Source organism: Chinchilla lanigera, unplaced genomic scaffold (genome assembly GCF_000276665.1).
Source record: "Chinchilla lanigera isolate Chin_1 unplaced genomic scaffold, ChiLan1.0 scaffold00036, whole genome shotgun sequence".
NCBI lineage: Eukaryota > Metazoa > Chordata > Mammalia > Rodentia > Chinchillidae > Chinchilla > Chinchilla lanigera.
In genome coordinates this window covers 8,177,198-8,198,146 of record NW_004955437.1, presented here as the reverse complement: position 1 = coordinate 8,198,146, position 20,949 = coordinate 8,177,198, and the positions used below count along the sequence as shown (strand labels likewise).

The 20,949-nt window shown below is 51.3% G+C and overlaps 4 protein-coding genes across 15 annotated transcripts in view; 2 read left to right on the top strand and 2 right to left on the bottom strand.

The window, feature by feature from the left end:
• Usp49 (ubiquitin specific peptidase 49) overlaps positions 1-11,029 on the top strand; it is a gene marked incomplete in the record, with an annotated part of 50,793 nt that extends 39,764 nt beyond the window's left edge. The window contains 6 exon segments of the mRNA XM_013516779.1: positions 1-732; positions 1,842-2,046; positions 4,871-4,979; positions 5,452-5,657; positions 6,601-6,653; positions 8,198-11,029. Of these exon segments, the coding sequence (XP_013372233.1) occupies positions 1-732; positions 1,842-2,046; positions 4,871-4,979; positions 5,452-5,657; positions 6,601-6,653; positions 8,198-8,326 (1,434 nt within the window).
• Positions 11,030-13,544: 2,515 nt separating this feature from the next.
• On the bottom strand, positions 13,545-14,928 carry Tomm6 (translocase of outer mitochondrial membrane 6 homolog (yeast)). Its single transcript, XM_005389697.2, has 3 exons — positions 14,777-14,928; positions 14,035-14,138; positions 13,545-13,833 (listed from the first exon to the last, which is right to left on the bottom strand). Exons 1-2 carry the CDS (start codon positions 14,902-14,904, stop codon positions 14,042-14,044), a joined length of 225 nt encoding a protein of 74 aa, XP_005389754.1. The 5' UTR covers positions 14,905-14,928; the 3' UTR covers positions 13,545-13,833; positions 14,035-14,041.
• Positions 14,929-15,154: 226 nt separating this feature from the next.
• Prickle4 (prickle homolog 4) lies at positions 15,155-20,696 on the bottom strand. Of its 12 annotated transcripts, none has more exons than XM_013517057.1 (9): positions 20,581-20,696; positions 20,379-20,482; positions 19,920-19,956; positions 18,480-18,626; positions 17,812-17,919; positions 17,113-17,250; positions 16,684-16,887; positions 15,928-16,132; positions 15,155-15,598 (listed from the first exon to the last, which is right to left on the bottom strand). In XM_013517057.1, exons 1-9 carry the CDS (start codon positions 20,671-20,673, stop codon positions 15,357-15,359), a joined length of 1,278 nt encoding a protein of 425 aa, XP_013372511.1. In that variant the 5' UTR covers positions 20,674-20,696; the 3' UTR covers positions 15,155-15,356. The 12 variants fall into 12 exon arrangements, with proteins under 12 accessions (XP_013372511.1, XP_005389755.1, XP_013372512.1 ...); XM_005389698.2 differs by having other exon boundaries at positions 18,483-18,626; XM_013517058.1 differs by lacking the exon at positions 17,812-17,919 and having other exon boundaries at positions 18,483-18,626.
• Frs3 (fibroblast growth factor receptor substrate 3) overlaps positions 15,596-20,949 on the top strand; it is a 15,828-nt gene continuing 10,474 nt past the window's right edge. The window contains exon 1 of the mRNA XM_005389701.2: positions 15,596-15,748. The gene's annotated coding sequence lies outside the window, so the exon portion shown is untranslated. The remainder of the gene's footprint in view (positions 15,749-20,949) is intronic.

Here is a 20,949-nt window from a genome sequence, read left to right as displayed (position 1 = left end):
CGGGAGGAAAAGCGGCGGCTGCTGGAGGAGCTGGCGAGCGCGCCCCCGCGCAAAAGTGCACGCCTGCTGCTGCACACGCCGCGCCCCACCGTACCCGCGCCCGCGCCTCCCGCGCTCAAGTTGCGTCGCCAGCCCGCCGTGGCCCCGGGCGTCACTGGCCTGCGGAACCTGGGCAATACCTGCTACATGAACTCCATCCTGCAGGTGCTCAGCCACCTCCGCAAGTTCCGCGAGTGCTTCCTGAACCTCGACCCCTGCACCACCGAGCACTTGTTCGCCCACGCCGCGCACCGCAAGGCCCGGCTCTCAGCCCCGGAGCCGCAGGTCAGGAGCGACCGAGCCCAGGCTTGCGGGCGCCACAACCTCTGCTGGAACGGTGGGGCCTCTCTCAGCAGGAGCCTGGAGCTCATCCAGAACAAGGAGCCCAGCTCCAAGCACATCTCGCTTTGCCATGAGCTGCACACACTCTTCCGAGTCATGTGGTCCGGTCGTTGGGCCCTGGTGTCGCCCTTTGCCATGCTGCATTCCGTGTGGAGCCTCATCCCTGCCTTCCGAGGCTACGACCAGCAGGACGCGCAGGAGTTTCTGTGCGAGCTGCTACACAAGGTGCAGCAGGAGCTCGAGGCCGAGGGTTCTACGCGCCGGATCCTCATTCCCTTCTCCCAGAGGAAGCTCACCAAGCAGGTCTTAAAGGTGGTGAACACCATCTTCCACGGGCAGCTGCTCAGCCAGGTAGGTGTGTGCCACCCAGGGCCAGCTAGGTTAGCCAGAATTGAAGGCGGCCGTCGTGCCTGTCATCGTGTTGCAGTGCTAGCCTTATTGGAGAGCTTGGCCGCTCTTTCTGGTCAGATTACTGTCAGTGAAGACCTGGGTAACCCAGTGTGCGCTTTGTTATCATGAAGTACGCATGGCTGCCCTTCCATTCTGTGAGCACTTGTGGGAAACTGAATAGGGTCTGCCCCTAACCCTGGTTCCATGGTAGTTTGAAAGAGCATTCTTGCTTCTTTATCCCTCAAGAGGAGAGATGGCTGAGAGCATGCTGAAGACCTCGGCAGGCCTCTTCCCTGTTCCTCATTGCCTTTTATTTCCCGGGTCTTTAGCCATATAGGGACCTAAGCGAAGGTGCATAGATGAGGCCTTGTGAGAACATACAGTAAGAATCTGCATAAATTGGGATTTAGGAGATTCAGGCAAAACTTCTGCACTGAGTTATTGTGGTTTTGTGTCTTCGATTCAGAGGTTTGAATGACTATTGAGTGAGATGGGAAAAGAGTTCACTGGGGCTTTCTAAAAGCATGTGAAATGCATCTGGGAGGGTAAAGTGGGAGAGAATATCTGGTCATTACTGTCAAACTGTGTGGACAGACATTGGGTAGGGGTGGAGCAAGGAACAGGGCAAAAGAGATGCAAGTTGACTGCACAGAAGAACCAAAGTCAAAAGGGGAAATACGAGGGTGCGAGATGCAGACAACAGCTACAAATTCTGCGTCTAGACTGACAGCTTGGACGCCTCCACAGTTGCCTGCAGCCTGTGTGCTGGGTGGGAAGAGCTGCTGTGGGAGCCGAGCAAGACAGTGCCAGGGGGAGTCTCTGCTCTGGAGTTGAGCTGGGTAACACTAGTGTAACACATAGTTCAGCTGTGTACCACGTAGTAGTTAGAAATGTATACCAGATGTCATCTGTTCTAGTTCTTTTCATTAAAGTTCTGTTTATTTTTTAATATTATATTTTATTTTTTGAAAATTTATATTTGGTCTTGGTAGTTATCTTGCTGTACAAAACAAGTAGAAATGTATAACAGAACCATAAAAATCATATAATCTATAATCTTTTCCTTGTAGGTCACATGTATATCATGCAATTACAAATCCAATACCATTGAGCCCTTTTGGGATCTGTCCCTGGAATTCCCTGAGCGCTATCACTGCATAGAGAAGGGATTTGTCCCTTTGAATCAGACAGAGTGCCTGCTTACTGAGATGCTGGCCAAGTTCACTGAGACGGAGGCCCTGGAAGGGAGAATCTACGCTTGCGACCAGTGTAACAGTGAGTGCTCTGTGGAGGATTTGGGAGGGTACAATGCGAATAGCAGTTTAAGGTACTTCTTTTGCCCCTTTGGTCAAAAGTAACACTGATAATAGTGAATGATCATAATCCATTGTTTAAACATCCCCTTATGTTTTCTGAGAATAAGTAATATGGACTTTTTGTATTAAAAATAAAAGCCTAGAAGGTGTGCCTCCATTTATTCCTCACAGTTGGCATTAGTTGTCATCTTGATTTATTTGGAAGTGGATCCCGAAAGAGGGGCTCTGGGGATGTTAGTGCTTAGCTTCAGAGTGCTACAGGGATCCTGATTAAATTCATGAATGTCCTGGTAGAATGTAGCAGTTCTTTTGTAATCTGAATTCAGGTGACATAGCCTCTTTGAGAGCTGTGGTATTGGAACAGCACTATTTTTGTACCGAATTGGTAGGTTTAAATCTGTCAGAAACGATGCTAAAGATCAGTACAGTGATGCTAAAGACCAACACAGAAGGTCTAACAATGCCCAATGGCAACTTCCTATTTTCAGCATTTGTTTCTTCATATGCTTGAAAGGTTCACATTTCAGAGACATCATAAGAATCTCTTTATCACTGCCTTCATTCCATATTGGGGCTTTCTCCACTTGATGATATGGCATCTTATGTCTTGCCACACTGACAGATTATGCTTCTGCCAACTCAGCAGGTGTATAGGAAATGTAGAGCAAATATAGGGAAGCTCATGAGGGTTTACAAACTAAAAGTACATAACTAATGGATTGTGCAGAGACCTAGAAATCAATTCGAGGCACATAATAGTTGAGACTGTAAGTTTTGAAAACGTTATTGTTGTTGTTGTTGTTGTTGTACTGAGGATTGAACCCAGGGACTCACACACCCTAGGCAAGTGCTCTACCACTGAGCTGCATCCCTAGCCTGGGACATGGTCTTTTAAAATGATAAATTGTGAAAAACCTGTTCTGCTCTACGAAGAATTAGTGCAAAAGTAAAAAAATCATACTTGATAGCATTTTACCATTTTCTTTTCTTTTTTTTTCATTTTGCCATTTTCAAATTTGAAATATTGTGCTTGGCTAATTTTGAACCCACCTGTCCTGTTCCATTTTGCCATACAGAGGCAGGTAAGTTAAATTGTTTTATTAGAGCACTATCTATAGAGCAGTTGTATTTTTTATTTTTTGGTTGTTTTTTATTTTTTAAGTGGTGGCCCATAAAGCTTTGTACTTGTAAGGAACAAAAGAACATTAACAACTTTAATGCTACCATTCTGGATATGGTGGAGGAGACAAGCAATACCTTAATTTGTTTTGAAAGAATTGTTTTTCTGGCTGCCAGATGTGCCAGTTTATCAGGATTTCTCTGGGCAGGTGCACATGGTGGCAGGGAAGGAAAGCTGAGGTGAGAGGATGGGATGCATTGATCTGAGGCTTCAGAATTGCAAGTGTTCTACCTCTCTGTGTGGCCATCTTCATCACGTGGACACAGAACTGATCAATCTCACTTGAATCAGTAATTTCTTTTTCTTTGTGAATTTCATTTTAGGGAAACAAAGCCAGATTCTACTCTGTCTTTAGCTCACATACTCCCTCTGCTGAGAGTGGCAGTCACTGCCAGCTTGCCAAGCAGAGCTGCAGTAATTTTCAAAAGTCTGGAAACAGGAATGGAAATAGGGCCAGCCTCCATTCTGAATGCTCCTTCTGCCCCTGCCCCACATGTCATGACTGCAGGTCCTGGTGGAAACTGCCACGGGGCACGCTCAGCTTCACACTGTCCATCATGAGGGGTTACGCCTCCACAGTTTATTGTCACAGAAAGCTGTGAGCTGTCCCTGCGCAGTGCTTTGCCACCTTCCCTGCGCGCTGCCACCAGCTTTGGAATCAGATGGAAGGCTCTCCCTCCGCTGAGACCAGGACGGCAACAGCTCGGAGACAGTTAGCCGGCCCCTCATTTTCCGTTTGCATTCCTTGCCTCTATAGTCTCAGTAAACACTTTACAGAAGGCTTCTAGTGGAGATTAAGAGGACTTTATTTTCATTGCTGATGTGCTTTCAGAAATGTGTTTCCTCCACAATTCAGTAGCTTTTGAAACAAACTATGAGCCAGAGTACCGGTTCTGTGTTGGGCTGGATGACCTTCGCCGGCCTCTAAGCCTTGCCCTGATGGCTGGTACTGTGCTTCTGTCCAAGAGCTGTGTTTCAAAACTAGGTGTGGCATAAAATCACAGAACCAATAAAGTTTATTTTTTAATTGGTATACGCCATGCTCAAATCATGCCGAAAAAAATCTGTTTAAATATTCTGTCCTTTGGTAATCTTATCCTTTTGATCTTTTGCCTAAGCCTTGAATACATGCATTATTCCCCATTCTACTAATGAGGAAACTGAGGTTCAGAGTTTTGAATAACTTATTTAGCACAAAACCTGCTGTGAGCAGGAAATGGAGTTAGAGCTATCTAGTGAAAACAGAAAGCCTTTTAAAGTTGCAGTGCATCACGATTTCAGTTATCAGTGTAGAAAAGCGTACAGCCTCGGTATAGTCAACTCTGTCACACTGTTGCAGTGACTATCGGTTCTATCCCTGAGTCAGCTCTCTCTTTCAGCCGCCACCCCAAGAGTCACACAGTTATCCCTTTCATCCTAGCCAGAACTCCAGAGCCACACCATGCAGGCCTGTGAAGCTGGGCCACATTGCTGCCTCCGGTAACATAGAGGTTCAAGTCCTGAGACATGAGGGGATGCATAGAGCGGCAGGTCGTTGTCTGCCATCGTGGGGAAAGAATGAGACTCCTCACAACCTCTGTCTTATGCCTTCCAAACCATATAGGCAAGCGGCGAAAATCCAACCCCAAACCCCTTGTTCTGAGCGAAGCTAGAAAGCAGTTAATGATCTACACACTACCTCAGGTCCTCCGGCTGCACCTTAAGAGATTCAGGTGAGCATGTGCTGGGAGTCCCTGGGCTGTGAGCTGTGGGGTGGTCGTCTCAAAGGCTTGGAGAGGGCAGGTGTTGTCCTCTGTGCTGGGAGGAGCCCATTCCCCTGAGAGAGTGAGTGGTTCCCGCCCAGCAAAGCAAGCTGCCTTCTACACTGTGGCCATCTCCTTGTCTGGCCTGCACTACTGTCTGCTCGCAAAGCCTCCAGCCTTGATTGGGCTCATGTGGATCCTTCTTCAGGATGAAGTATAAAATAATGTGGGAAAAAGGGCAGGCAGCAAGCTCTGAAAAGACTGGTGCCTAAGTTGCTTGTTAAGTCGTTTCTAAGTTCAGAGTCACACCAAATCTGTGTGGACATTGATAACTACCAGGTTTTGATGGGAAAGCAAAACCACCAGCTCTCCATTGTGCCTCACTCTCCTATGACTGCGCGTGCCAGTTTTCTTTAGTAAGAAGTTTGTGCCCATGTTCTAGGTGGTCTGGCCGTAATCACCGCGAGAAGATTGGGGTCCATGTCGCCTTTGAGCAGGTATTAACCATGGAACCTTACTGCTGCAGGGACATGCTCTCCTCTCTTGACAAAGAGACCTTTGCCTATGATCTCTCCGCAGTGGTCATGCATCACGGGAAAGGGTTTGGCTCAGGACACTACACAGCCTATTGCTACAACACAGAGGGAGGTGCGTGCGCTTTGCTCTGTGGGCTGGGGACACGGAAGAGGGTTGGTCTGTCCACATTTTATGGCTTTCATCTTATTTCCATCCCAGGGGCCACTTGGGGGGAAATTACATACAGTAAAGCCAGGTGGAAAGAATTATGAAAGTTGGCTTCATATTTTCTATCTGTGCCACCTACTAACATGAGCTTGTTCTAAGGACTCAAAGGAACTGACACATGTAGAAGTGCTTGGGGCAGTGCGGAGCACATTGTGCTTGCTTGGCCGGCGTGGGGTTATTACAGTGTTACCCATAGTGCTGGTTATTGGCAGTATTGTCATGGTTGCTCTGGTAATGCTAGACCCCGGCTTCCTTCTTGGTTGTGCACAAACAGTGGGACCTGTGTAACCTCATGCAGCTATGCTGTGACTCTCACCAGCCTAACTCATAATAAAGCTGGGGACATGGCTGGGCACTTCCTGCGTCCTCACTGCCTCCTGTACCCAGGGAAGTGTGGAGATGCAAGGGTCCCCAGGTGGACCCTCCTGCTACTGCCCTGTGTCAGGTGGGCAGCAGATGTGGTTTCAGCAGCGCCCCACCTTGAGCCCCTCAGCTGTGAACAGACTCTCATCTTAGAACGTTTCCTGTATCCTTCCCTTCTGTTTCTACTCCTTTCCTCCTGTCCCACTGCTCAGTGCCCAATATCCTGACTGGCTCTGCAGAAGGCTCTAATGGACAGTGGAAGAGCCTGAGTAAAATGAGACAGAAGTTAGCCCATCAGTGTTGGTGTTGGGTGTGGTGGGGTTACAGCCTGTGGTTGCAGGGAGGCTTGGTTCCATTCACCTGTCCCTTCCCTTGCAACCAGGAATCAAAGGGGCCTCTGGGCCTTTCTGCACTCCTGGTTCTGTATCTCACTGGAAGTGTGCATTGGGTAGTCATTTTCTCTTTCTCTCCTTTGGTCTCCTAGGTTTTTGGGTCCACTGCAATGACTCAAAGCTGAATGTATGCAGTGTCGAGGAGGTGTGCAAAACCCAGGCCTACATACTTTTTTACACTCAAAGAACAGTGCAGGGCAATTCAAGAATCTCAGAAACCCAACTCCGAGCTCAGGTGCAGCCCAGCAACAAGGACGAAGGCCGACCTCAGAGCCTCCCCTGAGCCAAGGCAGCATCACAGACTGGCTGGTTGTCCATCTGTTGGTGTCCGTTCATCTGTCCTTGCGTAGGACGGAAGGGTTACTGCAGGAACAGATTGCTAGGTTTGCCACACTGGGTCTAGAGTAGAAGGTGCCAAGTGACTCGTGTCCTGCCAGAATATTTGTAGTCACTTTTTTTTTAATGCATTTGGAAGTGTCCTCCTTTTGTGAAACAAAAGGAGTGACTTCTATGAAGAGCGTTTTATCAGTTGCTTCTGAATAGAGAGGGACCCGGGTGGAGAAAAGAGGGGTAAGTTGACCGTCCAGCTGGGAAGACGGCAGGGCTTCTCTTCATTCTGCATCCCCTGCTACTCAGGCCTTGCCTGCAGTGCAGGAAGAGCGCCCTTGAGGTGGGGCCTGGAAGGCAGGGTGCTGGAGGGGGTCGGTTTCAAGGTGGGAGGCGAAGTTTAAGGGTTTGTTCCCACAAAAGAAGTATCCTTCAAGGGTTGAGAACTTGCAGGGTAATTCTCTTGGGGCTAGCAGCCTAGGGGAAGGAGAGGTGCAGAGCGAGGGTTTTTGTGTGTCATACCCTGCCTGCCTGCTGCTGCCATCGATTGCTCCACACTTGTGACAGTTCATAGGAGGAATTGAAGGGCTAGAGTGTGTTCTGTATTGCACGCTGAGCTAAAAGTCACTAGTGGCTATCTCAGCTGTGCAGCAGGTCCCTGGCTCAGGTCTAGGGCATGCTAAAGGTCCCGTTTACACCTGCCTGGAGGTTGGCAGTCTGAGGATTTTGGAGGGTGCAGAGGGTGGGCGAGCCCCTCCCACCTATGCCTGTTCCTACCTTGTGTGTGCGTGTGGCTTCTCCAGCCCAGCATTTCCTGCTTGCACTTGAAAGCAAGAACACTGGTGCTATAAGATTTGGGAGCTTTTGCTTCCTGGGGATGTGGAAATTGCTTAGGAATCTACCCATAGGTGTCTACCTTATTGCTGATGGCCCTGGCTTATTTTCTCCCCAAAGTTCCTCCTCCCTACTGTGCTGTGCCCACCTGTCCTCAGTGCCCTCAGAAAAGAAGGAAGAGTGTCCACCCTGTACTCCGGTGCCAGGAAAATACTTTCCTTTTTAAATCGGGTCCATCCTGAATGGAGTGAGGTTGCCTAGACAAAACCTTCCTTGCCGTCAGGCTCCAGCCTCCTGTCACTCAGCTTCGCTGGGCATGGTGAGGCCGGCCCCAGTCACTGCAGTGCACTGCAGCAAGCCGGCTGCCTTTGGAAAGATGTATCACCTTAATGTCTGAATTCAGATGGAGGCAGGTGTAAAGGAGACAGGTATAAAAGGGAGCTCGGGAGGGCTGGGAAGTGGGGAAGTGAGGCTAGTGGACAAGGGTTACAGCTTCAGCAGTGCTAACGAGCCGCATTTCCCTAACAGATCGTAGCATTTGCTGTTGACCTCTTTTGCGATGAACTGCCATGGGACCTGCCAGACAGCACTGAGGCATGGAGGAAATTCAGACAGAAAATGGCTCACCCTGATAGGGAAGGAGTGACTGTGTTTTAAATTAAACTTGCTTTCTCCAACACTGTGAGGTTTCTGTAATATCAGCTTTTATTTGGAAGCGATAGCGTATGGCATTTTTATGCTGCTGGGTTTATATTGTCTGCTGCAGCCTTCTTTGTGTAAGTGCTGCTTAGGGTCGCCCTCTCCTGGACACTGTTTTAAAGTGTCACAGCTGCTGCCCTGCACTCCCACCGCGTTTCTAGGTTGCTTTGGCTGGCGATGACTCGTGCTAGGAGAGCCCATGAACATAAGGGAGAGTGGAAAGGAAACTGCAAATCGTGCCTCATCGTGAATCCTGTTTATAATTCTAGAACGAGAACCTCCAAGATAGAGAAGAATTAATAGAGCACCTGCCTCACCCCTGCACCTGCCCAGGGGGAAATACTTATTATCATAAAAACAGTAATTAAATATCTTCAAATTTAATTTTTAAAAATAGTTTTATACCAAATACTATAGGGATTATTAAGCAGGTTAAGGATTTTGTAAAGTAAGTGCTTAATACAGCAGAGCACCCCTGTATGAAACTGATAAAACCACTTACAGCGAGTTGGAACAGAAACGAATATCTGAGTCCCCTGACTACACCCTTGTGGGTGGCCCCTGCAGCCTGCCCTCAGGTACCAGAAGCAGCAGCACTGGATGTTGCTATTAAGTGAGCACTTAGGGAGATTTTTGTAACAGAAAAGTTGACCGCTGCTTGAGCCAGTGGCCTTTGTGAGGGAAATGTCCCATTGCCTTTATTTACACATTGGAAGTAGATGCATGTCTCAGTTGCATCTTATATTAAAACATTCTAAAGAGAATAAAAACCAGAACAGGTACAAGTTGATTAGCTGCTGCCAAATGAAGCCCAAGATCTGCTGAATCTTCAGGGGCCTGCTTCTCTCCCAGGCGTGTAATGAAAGTCCCGCTTCAGGAACCCTTGCCCATTGGCTGGTGTGTTTACTTGCTGCCCTAGCGAGCTGAGATGAATGCACCCTGGTCCTCAGCAATTTCTTACCTCAGTCCAGCCCGACCCTCAGAGTAGTGCTTGCCTGACAGCAGCACCCGTGCCAGCGTGAAAACTTAGGTACGCCCTCGGTGGTGGCAGTGTGGCTCTTGGTCCAGCCCCTCCCGGGCTGGGGCAAGGGCAGTGCCACACTGTAAAGAATTTCCAGACATCTCTTCAAATGTCACGAATAAAAGGAGAAACTGTACAAGTGTTAATGTGTCCTATGGACTCAAGAGCAGAGTTTATTTTTGTTTTTAACTGTGAGGCTTCTAGAGTCAATGATTGTATCAGTTCCCTGCTCTGGCCGTGCTTGTAGCTCCATCCAAGTACAAAGGAAGGACCCGTGTGGTGGCCTGGCTGGCAGTGGGGTGTCCCCTAGCATGAGCCCAAGAGAGGTGACAGTAGTGTGGAAGGAAAACTTGGTTGGGGGTGGGGGGCTAGGGAGGGGTGGGGGGCAGCCAAGGAGGGAGAAAGGGAGTTCGTTTTATTGATAAAGCTTTGTGAACTAATTTTATACAATTCATAAAATTTGGTGCCTTGTACTCAATTATGGTTTGCATGAATTGGAAAGATTAAGGGAAAGGATTCTTTGTCATTTCAAGTTGCAAATGGGTCTATGTAGTGTTTAAAGGACATTTAGTATCAGACTTTTTAAAGCATTTTGTATCTCGTGTGAGTGCAAATTATTCTTACCAGCAAGTTCTGAAATGTTAGTGTAGTGTCCAAATTGTCTATTTGTGATTACTCATCAAATAGCTGTCTTTCAAGGCAGACTGTGTGCCCTGCTGCTGTTCCTCTCCCCTGTATGTTCCAAGCGTTAACGCTGGCCTTGTCACATCAGGCTGGAAGGCTGCCCCTTCCTAATGTGTACTGTGTCCCTGTCCAGGGTTATAGCTTAGGAGTGGAAGGGTTGCTTTTCCTGCCAGTTGGAGAGCACAAATGACCAAAAAGGCCTTTTAGTTTTATCAAAACGACTGATACTGGGCAGCTTACAGTAGAAGTCAAACAAAGTGGTCCCTCCTGATGTGGTCCCTTCATCGGTTCTAAGTTCTTTTGCACAAGATACCAGGAAGCGGTGTGGAAACAACCCCCCTGTGTGAACCTTCCTATTGTAAGGCAAGCCCGTGCATTATGTAATATGCAAAAGGACTGACAGAAAAGAGAAGCCCCTGGCCACTCTGTGTGCCCTGTCCCAGGGCAGGCGCTGACTGGGCTGGTCAGAGTGGCTGCAGAAGGCCTTAAGGCCTGTTCTTTTATCCATCCAAACAAGGTTTCCACTGAGCTCATGAGACTTCACCAAAGTTCACTTTTCTAAGCACACTTGATAACTGGGCCCCTCAGCCTGGTTACTGGACACGTTAAGCAGAGAATTCTGTCTCTGGGGTAAAACTCATTGCCACTTAATTTTTACCCAGTAAATCAGCATTAAGAAAGCGCCTTCTAATTAAGACTGTGAGGTTAGTTTGTATCTTACACGTTTAATAACCATTCCTTGGTCTAGGGCTGTGGCTTTAACCTTTATGTACTCTTTCAACCTACAATCATTCTAATTGCATCATAGCTCCTGCAGCATTGAAGTGAGCTGTCAGTGTGGGCTCTTTCCATACTTAAACTGGTGTTTCATTTAAAATCCAGTGAGCTGCTGGGCGTGGTGGCGCACGCCTGTAATCCCAGCATGTGGGAGGTTGAGGCAGGAGGATCGTTTCGAGTTCGGGGCCAGCCTGGGCTACAAAGTGACCTCACGGCCAGCCTGAACTGCATAGCAAGACCCTGTCTAAAACAAACCAAAAAAAAAAAAAATCCACTGAGCTAGAGTGCTTGCTTAGCATATGTGAAGCCCTTGTCCAGTGCCCGGCATTACAAACACAACATACACACCAGCAAGTAAAAAAATAAAGTCCAAGCCAGGTGTGGTAGCACACGTGTAATCCCAGCACTTGAGAGGCTGAGGCAGGAGGATCATTCTGAGTTTGAGACCAGCCTAGGCTACAAAGTGAGCTCAAGGCCAGCCTGAACTGCATAGCGAAACCGTGTCTCAAAAAGACAAAACAAAACAAAACGAAGTCCAACTAGCTAGAGATTTTTTGGAGGATTTTGTGTTAACCAGGTAGGACTGAAAAGTGTGACAGGATTTAAAATGGACTTCCCAGAGCCGGGCATGCTGGCACATGCGTCCGTAATCGCAGCACTCGGAAGGCTGAGGCAGAAGGAGGATCACTGTGAGTTTGAGGCCAGCCTGAACTGCATAGTAAGACCCTGTCTCAAAAATAAATAAATAAATTAATTAATTAAAAAAAAATGACTTCCCTTAAAAATGTTGTATTGGCAAAGATGAAAGCCAGCACTTTCCTTCACAGAACTGCTGTCCTCCAATGACTCAGGAGGCTGAGGTAGGAGAAAGGTCACAAGTCTGAGGCCTGCCTGGACTGTAGGGTGAAACAATGTCTCAAAAATATATATATATATAAAAATTTTTTAAAAATTTATTTTGAAATTATACATATGGTTGACTTAGTAAATTGTTATCACTCTGAAGAAGTAAGCCAGTTTAAATGAAACCTTGCCCAGCCAGCATTATGGCTTTAAAAACTAACCAACAGTAAATACAAGTACTTGACACTAAACATTAAATTCTGAGTGGAAAACTAGGCATGGCGGTGCGTGCTTGTAATCTCACTGTTTGGGAGGCTGAGGCAGGAGAATCACCATAAGTCTGAGGCCAGCCTGGGCTACAAAGTGAGCTCAACACCAGCCTGAACTGCATAGCAAGACTCTGTCTCAAAAAGAAAAAAGACACATACACAATTATGACACTGGGTAGGAGACTAAGGATATAACTCATTCCTATGAGGACCAGGAGGTGCTGGAATTTTTGGTCTTAGCAGTGGCCTGATACCAGCCAGATGGGGTTTAGCATCTATGTGATGGCTTAAAAATCTCTCTTCGTCACTACTTGGCTATGATGGCTTCAAACCTAAGCTTTGTTCTCATGCACTATTCATCTTAATAATCAGTTAAGCCAAAACTTGCAGAGTATCTGTGATCCCAGAACATAGACTCTAAAGCTCATAATTTGTTACTCTTACCAGACAGGACCTATCTTGATATTCAAAAGACAACAGGGTGTGGTGGCATAACCCTGTAATCCCAGCTCTCAGGAGGCCGAGATAGGAGGATGGCTGAGAGTTTGAGGCCAACCTGGAGCACATAGTTCACCGCCAGCCTGAACTACACAGTAAAACCTTGTCTCAAAAAACTAAAAAAAGGAAAAAAAAGAAAAAAGAAAAAATCCTGGTGCTTTTTTTAACATATAAAAAGAATCATTCTCAAAGAGCTTTACTCGTTCCTTCTCCTGTACTGGGAGTCCAACACTCGGAGCACACACTGCCACTGAATGACACCCCCAGCACTCAGTCAGCTTTCCTAATCAGATTTATGCCAGAGGGATCAAGACTGTTCTGTCCTGTTTACCTTTAGTGAATAAACTGTCAGACAACACCTGTCAGCTGTGACAGGCCACTGAGGTCCAGTTACACTCATCACTTTTCAGATTCATGTCCTCAATGCTACACCAATCCATAGACCTGGCCCATAAAAGCAGTATATTTCTAAATGCTAATAAACTGACTAAAGAAAAATTATTGCAAAGAACCTTTTGTACTTACATCTCTGTGGCCACGTGAGCTTTCCATGCCAGTTCTTGAAATATTTCATTTCCAAAGATCCCCATGCCCGTCTGGTGGCATGACCATAGACTGTAGGGTCAGAACACTTCTCCGCGTGAAAGCAGCAGCTTCCTCAGCAGTGTCACTTTAGTGCCCACTGCCATGCTTGCTTCTAGCTTGCTCCACCTACATGGCCCTTTCTGCCACCAAGCCTCATTTTTTCCCAGCAACAATGCCTCTCTGGTGCCTGGAAAACCCACCTGGTGCACTCAAATGCTATGCAACACCAAATGGCTTCTCCCCCTTTACCGGTCAACAGTAGACATTCCTCAAGAATAAGCTTCCTGTTATGTTAGTGTCAGTGTAGTGTGGGTGGTCCCAGTGTCTATTTTTTTTTGTTTGTTTAAAATGAGGCAACCCACCTCATTACAATCCATGTTGGCACTTGTTCCTGTCTGTCGAGTGTGAAAAATAAGTCATGTTTTTATGATTTTTGTAAATCTTGACTTTTTACACCTTGTTTTGTAAGCAGAAGTTTCTTATTAAAAGAATGAAGTGCTGTCTTTGTGTACAGTCTTTATTTCAAATACTTGTTAAAGCGCCATGAGTGCTCCTTAGGACACAGCAATGACTGCCCCCTCCAGAAACAGGCTATGTACAGAACTTTACAGATCAGAGGCAACAGTCTAGCTGAGGCCGGCTGCTAAGCAGAGAATGCAGTTCAAGAAGGGAAGAGAAAGAGCCCCTGTGAATCAACTTCAGCTGCCTTCAAAGCATATCTTGTTCTGGTCACAGACTGTAGGTTCTGGTTTTGGAAGGTTTGGGTACAGTGTAGGAATTTCATTTGTCTGCAATCAGATGACAACAGGTGGCGTTAGAAATGGCACACAGTTGCTGAAAGATTCAAATCCCCTGAACATCGAGAAACACAGGAGAGCCGTGGGTTTTTACATCAAGTCTCTTTCCTCTGGCGGAACAGTTGACAAAATTATTGCTTCTCTCAGCCCCACGAACTCCTAAGACAGGCAGAGAAGTGGTTAAGTGCTTACCTATTGGCTACACCCCTGGCTGAGGTGCCATTAGATCAATGTCACTCAAGTTCCTGGCCAGCCAAACGCCTGCAGCGAAGAGTCCCAAATTGAGGATCAAGTTCCTGGGCACAGAATGTATTTCATTAACCCCTTGGTCAGCGAGTCACGTGCAAGGGTGATGAAAAAACTGTAGGAAAAGGCTTCCTTCCCATCACCATCCATCATCACTTCCGAGGCGACCGTAAATGGTCGCAGTTGGGCGTGTTACCCAGTACCCACAGGGGAATTTGGAGTTAACTTCTCCAGCTAATAAGGGCAGAATCAAAAGGTCAGAGCTGAAAGGCCTGTCTATGCTGGGGCCGCCTCCTCCCGGGTCTCCTGCTTCGGGCGACATTCTATACAGATAAAGCCACATGACACACCGACTTTGCCACAGGGGACTTTCCCGTTCAAGAACCTCAGCTAGAAGCCGGGCGTGGTGGTGCACGCCTGTAATCCCAGCACTCGAGAGGCTGAGGCAGGAGGATCGTTGTGAGTTCGAGGCCAGCCTTAACTGCATAGCGAGACCTTGTCTCAAAAAGACCAAAAGGGAAAAAAAAAAAAAAAAACCTCAGCTAACCACACCGGAACCCAGGAAGAGGCCACTCTGCAGGCACCACACACGCACGGCACGCACCCTGGGACGCCAGTCTCGCCACGGAGTGGGATACGGGAGGGGTCCCCGCGAGGGACAGGGGACCAGGCTCCCGGGCTCGGTTACCTCCGGAAGTCATTCCTATCGGTGGCAAAACGGTAGACGCCCCGGAGCCAATCTCCCACGTTGTCCGGAATTTCGGGGGTTTCGTTTGCCGCGCTGGTAGCGCCAACCGAGACCCCGCTAGAAGCCATACCAACACCTCCGACCTCCTCGCAGGCTCCACGCGACGCCCCCCAGTGGCGCGCCCAGACGACGCACTTCCGGTGCGGCACTTCCGCTGCCGGCGGAGCGGGACTCCGCAGAGAAGGCCAATCCCGCCTGCGCGCCCACGAGCTCGGCGAGGGGAGGAGCGCGGCTGGCTTGCCCGTGCCCTGCCTCTGGTCCGCCTCCGGCTCCGCAGCCGCCAGCCGTCACCCACGCCGAGTAATCATTTCATTGGCTCCGGCGCAGGCAGCCTGTGGGGGTGGGCCAGCCCACAGGGAAGCGCGGCTTCGGGGAACGGGGCTCCCCGAAGTCTCCAGAAGTCACAGGACGTGCGGCGCTGACGTTTGCCACTTGGCCGCCTCCCCTAGGGTGCCCCGATTGCGTTTAGTCTGGAGTGCCCCTCCGCCGCCACCCGCCGCCGTCGGGCTGCGCCGCGCCGCTAGCAGACGGAGCAGCGTTTTCCCGAGGCGTCGCTGTCCTCCGGGATCTTCCGGGGCCGGAGAAGGCGCCGGCCTGGGAAGAAGTCCTCGGGTTCTGAATCCGAGGACGAGGAGCAAGTGGGGCAGGGGGCGCTCTCCCCGGGGTCCCGGCGGCCTCGCCTTCTAGGGGTGACCGGGATGCCGCGGGGGACTTGAGCCACTGCGCTCCCTCCGCTGCGGTCGGGTCCGGGCGCCCCTGTTCCTGGCCGGGGGCAGAAGCGCCAGTTTCAGTCCCCGGGCCCCGTGCGTGCCCCCCTTGCTCCCGGGCGCCGCGTCCCCACCCGCCTTGAGCGAGTCTGGCGCCGCTGCCCGACCGCACAGCCGGATAGGCTCGGGAGGCCCTCGGAGCGTGGTGAGAGCTGCGGGCCCCCAGGAGGCGCGGGTGTGGGGTTCGCGGGGAGGTCAGAGATGCTGGAGAGATGGGCGCGGTGGGGGGCGGTGTGCGGGGGTGGGATCCCCTAACCAGGAGAAGCCCCTCAATCCCTGCCCTAGCCGCCGCCCCCCATGCTGTGATCCTCATCTTCTGCTTACCTGGGGGCGCCCACCCCTCCGGTGCCCGCTGTGGGCCCAAGCCTGCGTCTGGGTAGCGGCTCTCGAAACAACTGGGGCAGCAGGGGCTGCCCCCTGGTAAGGCATAGCGGCCCCCGGCTAGGGGCCTGGCGCAGTCCTGGCAGCAGAAGTGGTTCTCATGCCAGTGCCTTCCCTCTGCCACGGTGTAGCGCTGGGAGAAGATCAGCTGGGAGAGGGACAGGGAGTGTTTCGGTTCATTCATTCATTCCCGTATTCATCCATCCGATAACCTCGCTTCACAACCAGGTCACACTGAAGCGCGTCCACAGACGTTCCCATTGACCTCCATCGCTCTTGGAGCCAGGGAGGACTGATTGGCTTAGCCAGGTTCCCCGGGCTAGGAGGTACAGCCAGAAGTCGGAGCCTTGCTCCTGAATCCTAGCCCCAGAGCTCCGCGCTACCTCTCATGCAGACCCTAAGGGTCTTCCCAGCATGCTTAGGCACCACAAGGAGCTTCTGGCATTCTGAGGTGAACATCTGTCCAAGAACCCCAGCTCGACCAAAAAAATGAGAGGGGTTTTGCTTGTGGTGGGGGACAGCACAGATAAAAGCAGCAAGTCCCACATGCCCAGAGCTCAAGGCAGGAGCTAGGGAGCAAGATGGTTCCTAATGCCTCCTTCCCCACTTACTGGGAGAGATGAGCTCAGGTGGGTGTTGCCTGCCAGCTGCTGCAATGGCCCCTGGGCAGACCCCCTGCCTTACCTCTTGGGGCTCTACCTGATCACAAGCTGGGCAGCGAGGCCGCAGCATTTCGGCGTGATGACGGCCACAGTAGAGACGCCCATCGTGGTAGAAGTAGATGAGGTGCATCAGGACCTGGCCGCAGGCCTGGCAGGCAAAGCAAGGCCGGTGCCAGCAGCGCTGCTCGCCCTCAGGGGCTGCGAACACTCCAACTTCTCCTGGCTTCAGCTGCTGCCTGCACTGCTGGGCCAGAGGTGGGGATAGTCTGAGCCTGACCATACCCCTGCTTCTTCCCTCACACCCCCACCCTGTTCTCCCGGACAGTGGAAGCCCATTGCCACGGAGGTCTCCACCAAGACTCCCAAACTTGGTCCCTCTTTGTCCCTGATATTTGCCAAATCGTCAGAGCCCCAGGAGCTGCCCCTTTGGCAGGAGTGAGAGGACAAGGGGTAGGGGACTACACACCTTCTCACACATGTGTCCTTCAAGTTCAGGAGGTACCAGATGGGCCACCCCCTGTCCCAGGGCCTTCTGCTTCCGCTGGGCACAGAAGAGCCGAAGCTCGGCCAGCTCCTCCTCCCCAAGGGCCAGGCAGTAGCGCTCCTGCAGAAAGAGGCCTCCGCTGTGATGGGGACAATCCCACAGGCAAGGCAGAGAGGGATGGCTGGAAAATCCTGAAAGGTTTAGCTGCTGGGTGGAGAGGTGGTAGGAGTTCAGGAGAAAACAGCATAGACACAGCGGAGGGGTGCAGTAAAGCCTGCCTCAGTCTCCCCCCCTACCCCTAGGCCCCGATAGCCCACAGCACTACCCTGTCACTTTCTGCCTAGGTGTTTTCTCTAATGATCTCTCATGCTCCCTGTTCGCCTTTAGGCTGGGACACACAGGGCCTCAATAAATATGAAGCAACCATGCTCTACATTTGTCCATTCCATTATTGATTTCAGACCTTCCATGTCCATTTCTCATTGGCTCGAGAAGTAAGCTTTGATAGGCAGAGCAGATGCTGCTGGGCCCATCACGTAGATGTGAGAACTCTGGCCTGAGGGTGGTGTCCCCCAGCTAGTGGCAGAGCTGGGCCTTAAAATCCTTGTCACCTGACCCAGACCAAGGTCCTTCCCATTGTAAGTAAAGAGGGACAGAAGGAAGCTGGACAGGGAGGCGCACATCGCTGTCCTGTGGAGGGAGCTGCTGCAGGAGGGTCCAAACCCCAGGCCAGTTGGGGGAGAGGCCGTTGTCTGGGAGAGGTGGGTACATGCTTGGAGCTGCAGGATCCTGAAACGAGATGGCGGAAGGGGAAGAGGAGCTATGGTTTCCCTTCCACTTTCCTCTCTCATTGCTGCCCTCTCCTCCAATCTAGAGCAACTTCTCAGCCCCTCTGCTGTTCCTTCCCAGAGCCTCACTGAGCTCAAGTTCAGCAGGTGGACTTCTGCATTTGTGGTGTACCTGGAGGGAACCCCCAAACTATATATGTGAAGTCACCCCCTTCTCTCCTGGAACTAAAGCCCCTCCATTTGCTTTAACAACAAAGACGCCTTAGGAGAGGTAAAGTGGATTCATATGAATGAGTCTAAAGCCAGAGCCCTGCCAGGGATATAGCTCAGTAGCACAAGCACCTGCCTGGCAAGCACAAGGTCCTGAGTTCGATTCCCAGTCACCACCTCCCTGGCCAAAAAAAGCCAAAGCCCCATGTTTTGAGGGGGTTGTGGGGACAGGAAGTCCTGAAAAGGGCCACAAGAACTTGTGGGTACAAGGCAAACTACTTCCCAGATGGGAAAGGGAGGCGGGTCACAGGACAGAGGGCACGGTGGTTTCAGGAAGGGCAGTACACTTACTACCTGAGCAGATATATCCATGGGGTCCTCCTCTGGCAGCTGGCCTGAGTCACTGTCTGAGTGGACTGGTGGCCCCAGCTCCCTGGAGATAGGACTGTCCTCTGGGTCGGGCCAGCCAGAGTTCAACACCAGCACTGGTGGCAAAGTCTGCCCTGGAACAGTAGGAACACGTCCATTCACTGGGCCTCACAGTGTGCTGGGCACTGCTAAGTGCTTTACAGTGTTGCCTCAGTCCTACTAACAGCCAGGGGACTTAAGGGCCACTGTCCCTGTTTTACAGATGGCCAAACTGAGGATCCAAGAGCACAAATGGCAAACCTAAGGTCAAACAGTAAGTGGCAGAGCCAGATGTCAAGCCTGGGCCTCTTAGCTACAGTTCATGAAGTTCAGAGTCCGGGGTCTTCCATGATCGGGCCAGAGGGAGAGACGGCTAAGGCATTTTGCCTTTCTGGTGAGACTTTGAGGAGGCTACCTTTCTTCACCTCACCAGCCTTCACCCTGAAAGCCACCATTCCCCTGTACACCCGTCCCAGCAAGGCTGCTCCTCACCCCTCCCTCCATAGCAGGCCACATTTCCAGTTCTGCAGGTTGGGGCTGGCTAGGGAGCCCCTCACCCCAGGAGCCTTCGCAGCCTATCTGACCCATACCAGTTCTGGTTCCCCTGAGCTCCCCAGAGGCATTCACAACCCAAGATTTCACGACTGCTCTTTCTTGTTGCTCTCTGCCATCTCTCTCAGCTCCTCCCCTATTCCACAAGCTCCCTGAGGACAGAAAGGTTCTGGCTTCTGTCAAAAGAAGCACTTTTTTCCTCTCTCTTTTGCTGTGCTGGGAATTAATCCCAGGACCCTGCACATGGTAGGCGGATGCTGCTGTGAGCTGTGTCCTCAGCCCCTGTAGTGCAATTCCACAGGATAATCTTGGTTTCTAAAGTTTTCCTGCCCTCAAGTCCTGGTGGGACCACAGTATCCTGGGGAAGGTGAGTGACTGCCAGAGCAGGACAGAGATGAGCTATGCACTCCAGGAGCTCACAGGCTAGTGCAAGACAGAAGAAACCAGACAGGACACAGCCAAGCTCTGGGCAGAGAGACACACACTTTGGGAAAAATTAATCACAGCAAACTTCTGTATACTCTGTGCCAGAGACTATTCTAGAATCTTACACAACATGGTCCATTCTTGAATAACCCTATGAAATAGTTTCCATTATCGCATTTTACAGTTGAACCCGATTAATTAACACACCCAAAATCACACCAGAAGGCTTCAGGAAACTTTAGGAGGAGGCTTCAGAGTTGGGCCAGTTGGCAGCAGCTGGCACAGGTGGGCGATCACCAAACCTCTGGCCCCACTCGGGCAAGCCCTGGTTTGGTCCCTAACAATTCCGGAGCTTCCCAGGCCTGCACCCTCACCACCCTTCCTCCTTCCTGGCCCCACACCCACCTGTTTCCTTCCTGCTCGGTCCCCCAGGTCAGGTTTCCTGTGGAAGGTGGCCAGAGTGGACTGTTCACCCTCAGGGCCAGGAGCAGCCCCTTCTTCTAACATCTCGGTCCCTGCTCCAGGCAGCAAGGAAGAAGTGACCTGCAGCCCCTGAAGGTGCCTGGCACCCTCTCCAGGTCAACTGTCGTTTGTCTGACACACAGAGGAGGTCTGGGATGAGCTCTCTAGCCCCTCAATTAACTCCACCTCCAGCCTACTAACCTGCCCAACCGCTCCCCCACTTCCTTCCCCCTGCCAGACGGCTGAACCCCCCACCCCAAACTCAGGGGCGCGTCCCCTCCCCCCAGTGGCCCCGGAGCCTGGAGACTGAGGGGCCGGAAGGTTTCCCGGGAGAGCAGGAGGGACGGGCAAGGGCAGCATAGTCCTCGGTGCCCACATCTTCCCGGACTGCGCGGGGAGCACCTGGCGGCGGGGACGCGGCGTGGTCTCGGGTCCTCTGGGCGCCGTCCAGCTGCGGGTCCAGGGCAGGGGACGCGGACTCCGCTGGGTCCCGGCAGCCCTGAGTTCTGTCCGTGGGGTTCGGGACAGATCCGCCTCAGGTTGCTCGTCCCTTTTTTCCCTAGGCCCGGGTGGACCCTCCCCGGGGTCCTTCTCTTCAGCTCACCCCTGGGACCTTGGTCCTGCCTTCTTCTCTCTGTCCCTCCAGACTCTCTCCCCTAAGCTTTGAGTTTCCTTTCAGCTCTGCGAACGCCCACATGTGTCCTCTCGGCCCCGCCCCCAGACGAGCCCCGCCCCCAGATGAGCCCCGCCCCACCCCCTCGCCAGGAGTCCCAGCCACTGGCCGAGAGCGCCCTCTGGCGTCTGCGCATGCTCCCTGTGCCCGACTGCAAAGTCCTCCAAGGGGACCTTCTAGGCTGAGCGCCGGCCGCCCCCGCTTGGGTCTGCCCGCCCGCAGCGTCTCGTTGGTGCTGCCGATGACCTCCGACCCCGCGGCCGCGGGGCGGGGCGGGGAGGCCTCAGCTCCGGGCGGGCG

Coding starts and splice junctions, on each gene's coding strand:
- Tomm6 (XM_005389697.2), bottom strand. CDS start 14,904: ATGGCTTCTAGCGGGGTCTCGGTTGGCGCTACCAGCGCGGCAAACGAA. Junction 14,139..14,776: donor GATAGGAATGACTTCCGGAG/GTAACCGAGCCC, acceptor TTCTGTGCCCAG/GAACTTGATCCTCAATTTGG.
- Prickle4 (XM_013517057.1), bottom strand. CDS start 20,673: ATGTGGGCGTTCGCAGAGCTGAAAGGAAACTCAAAGCTTAGGGGAGAG. Junction 17,251..17,811: donor TCCCTCCACAGGACAGCGAT/GTGCGCCTCCCT, acceptor CTCTTTCTGCAG/GAGCGCTACTGCCTGGCCCT. Junction 15,599..15,927: donor GGAGGGGTGGGCGCCCCCAG/GTAAGCAGAAGA, acceptor GCCCCCGGCCAG/GAACAGGGGCGCCCGGACCC.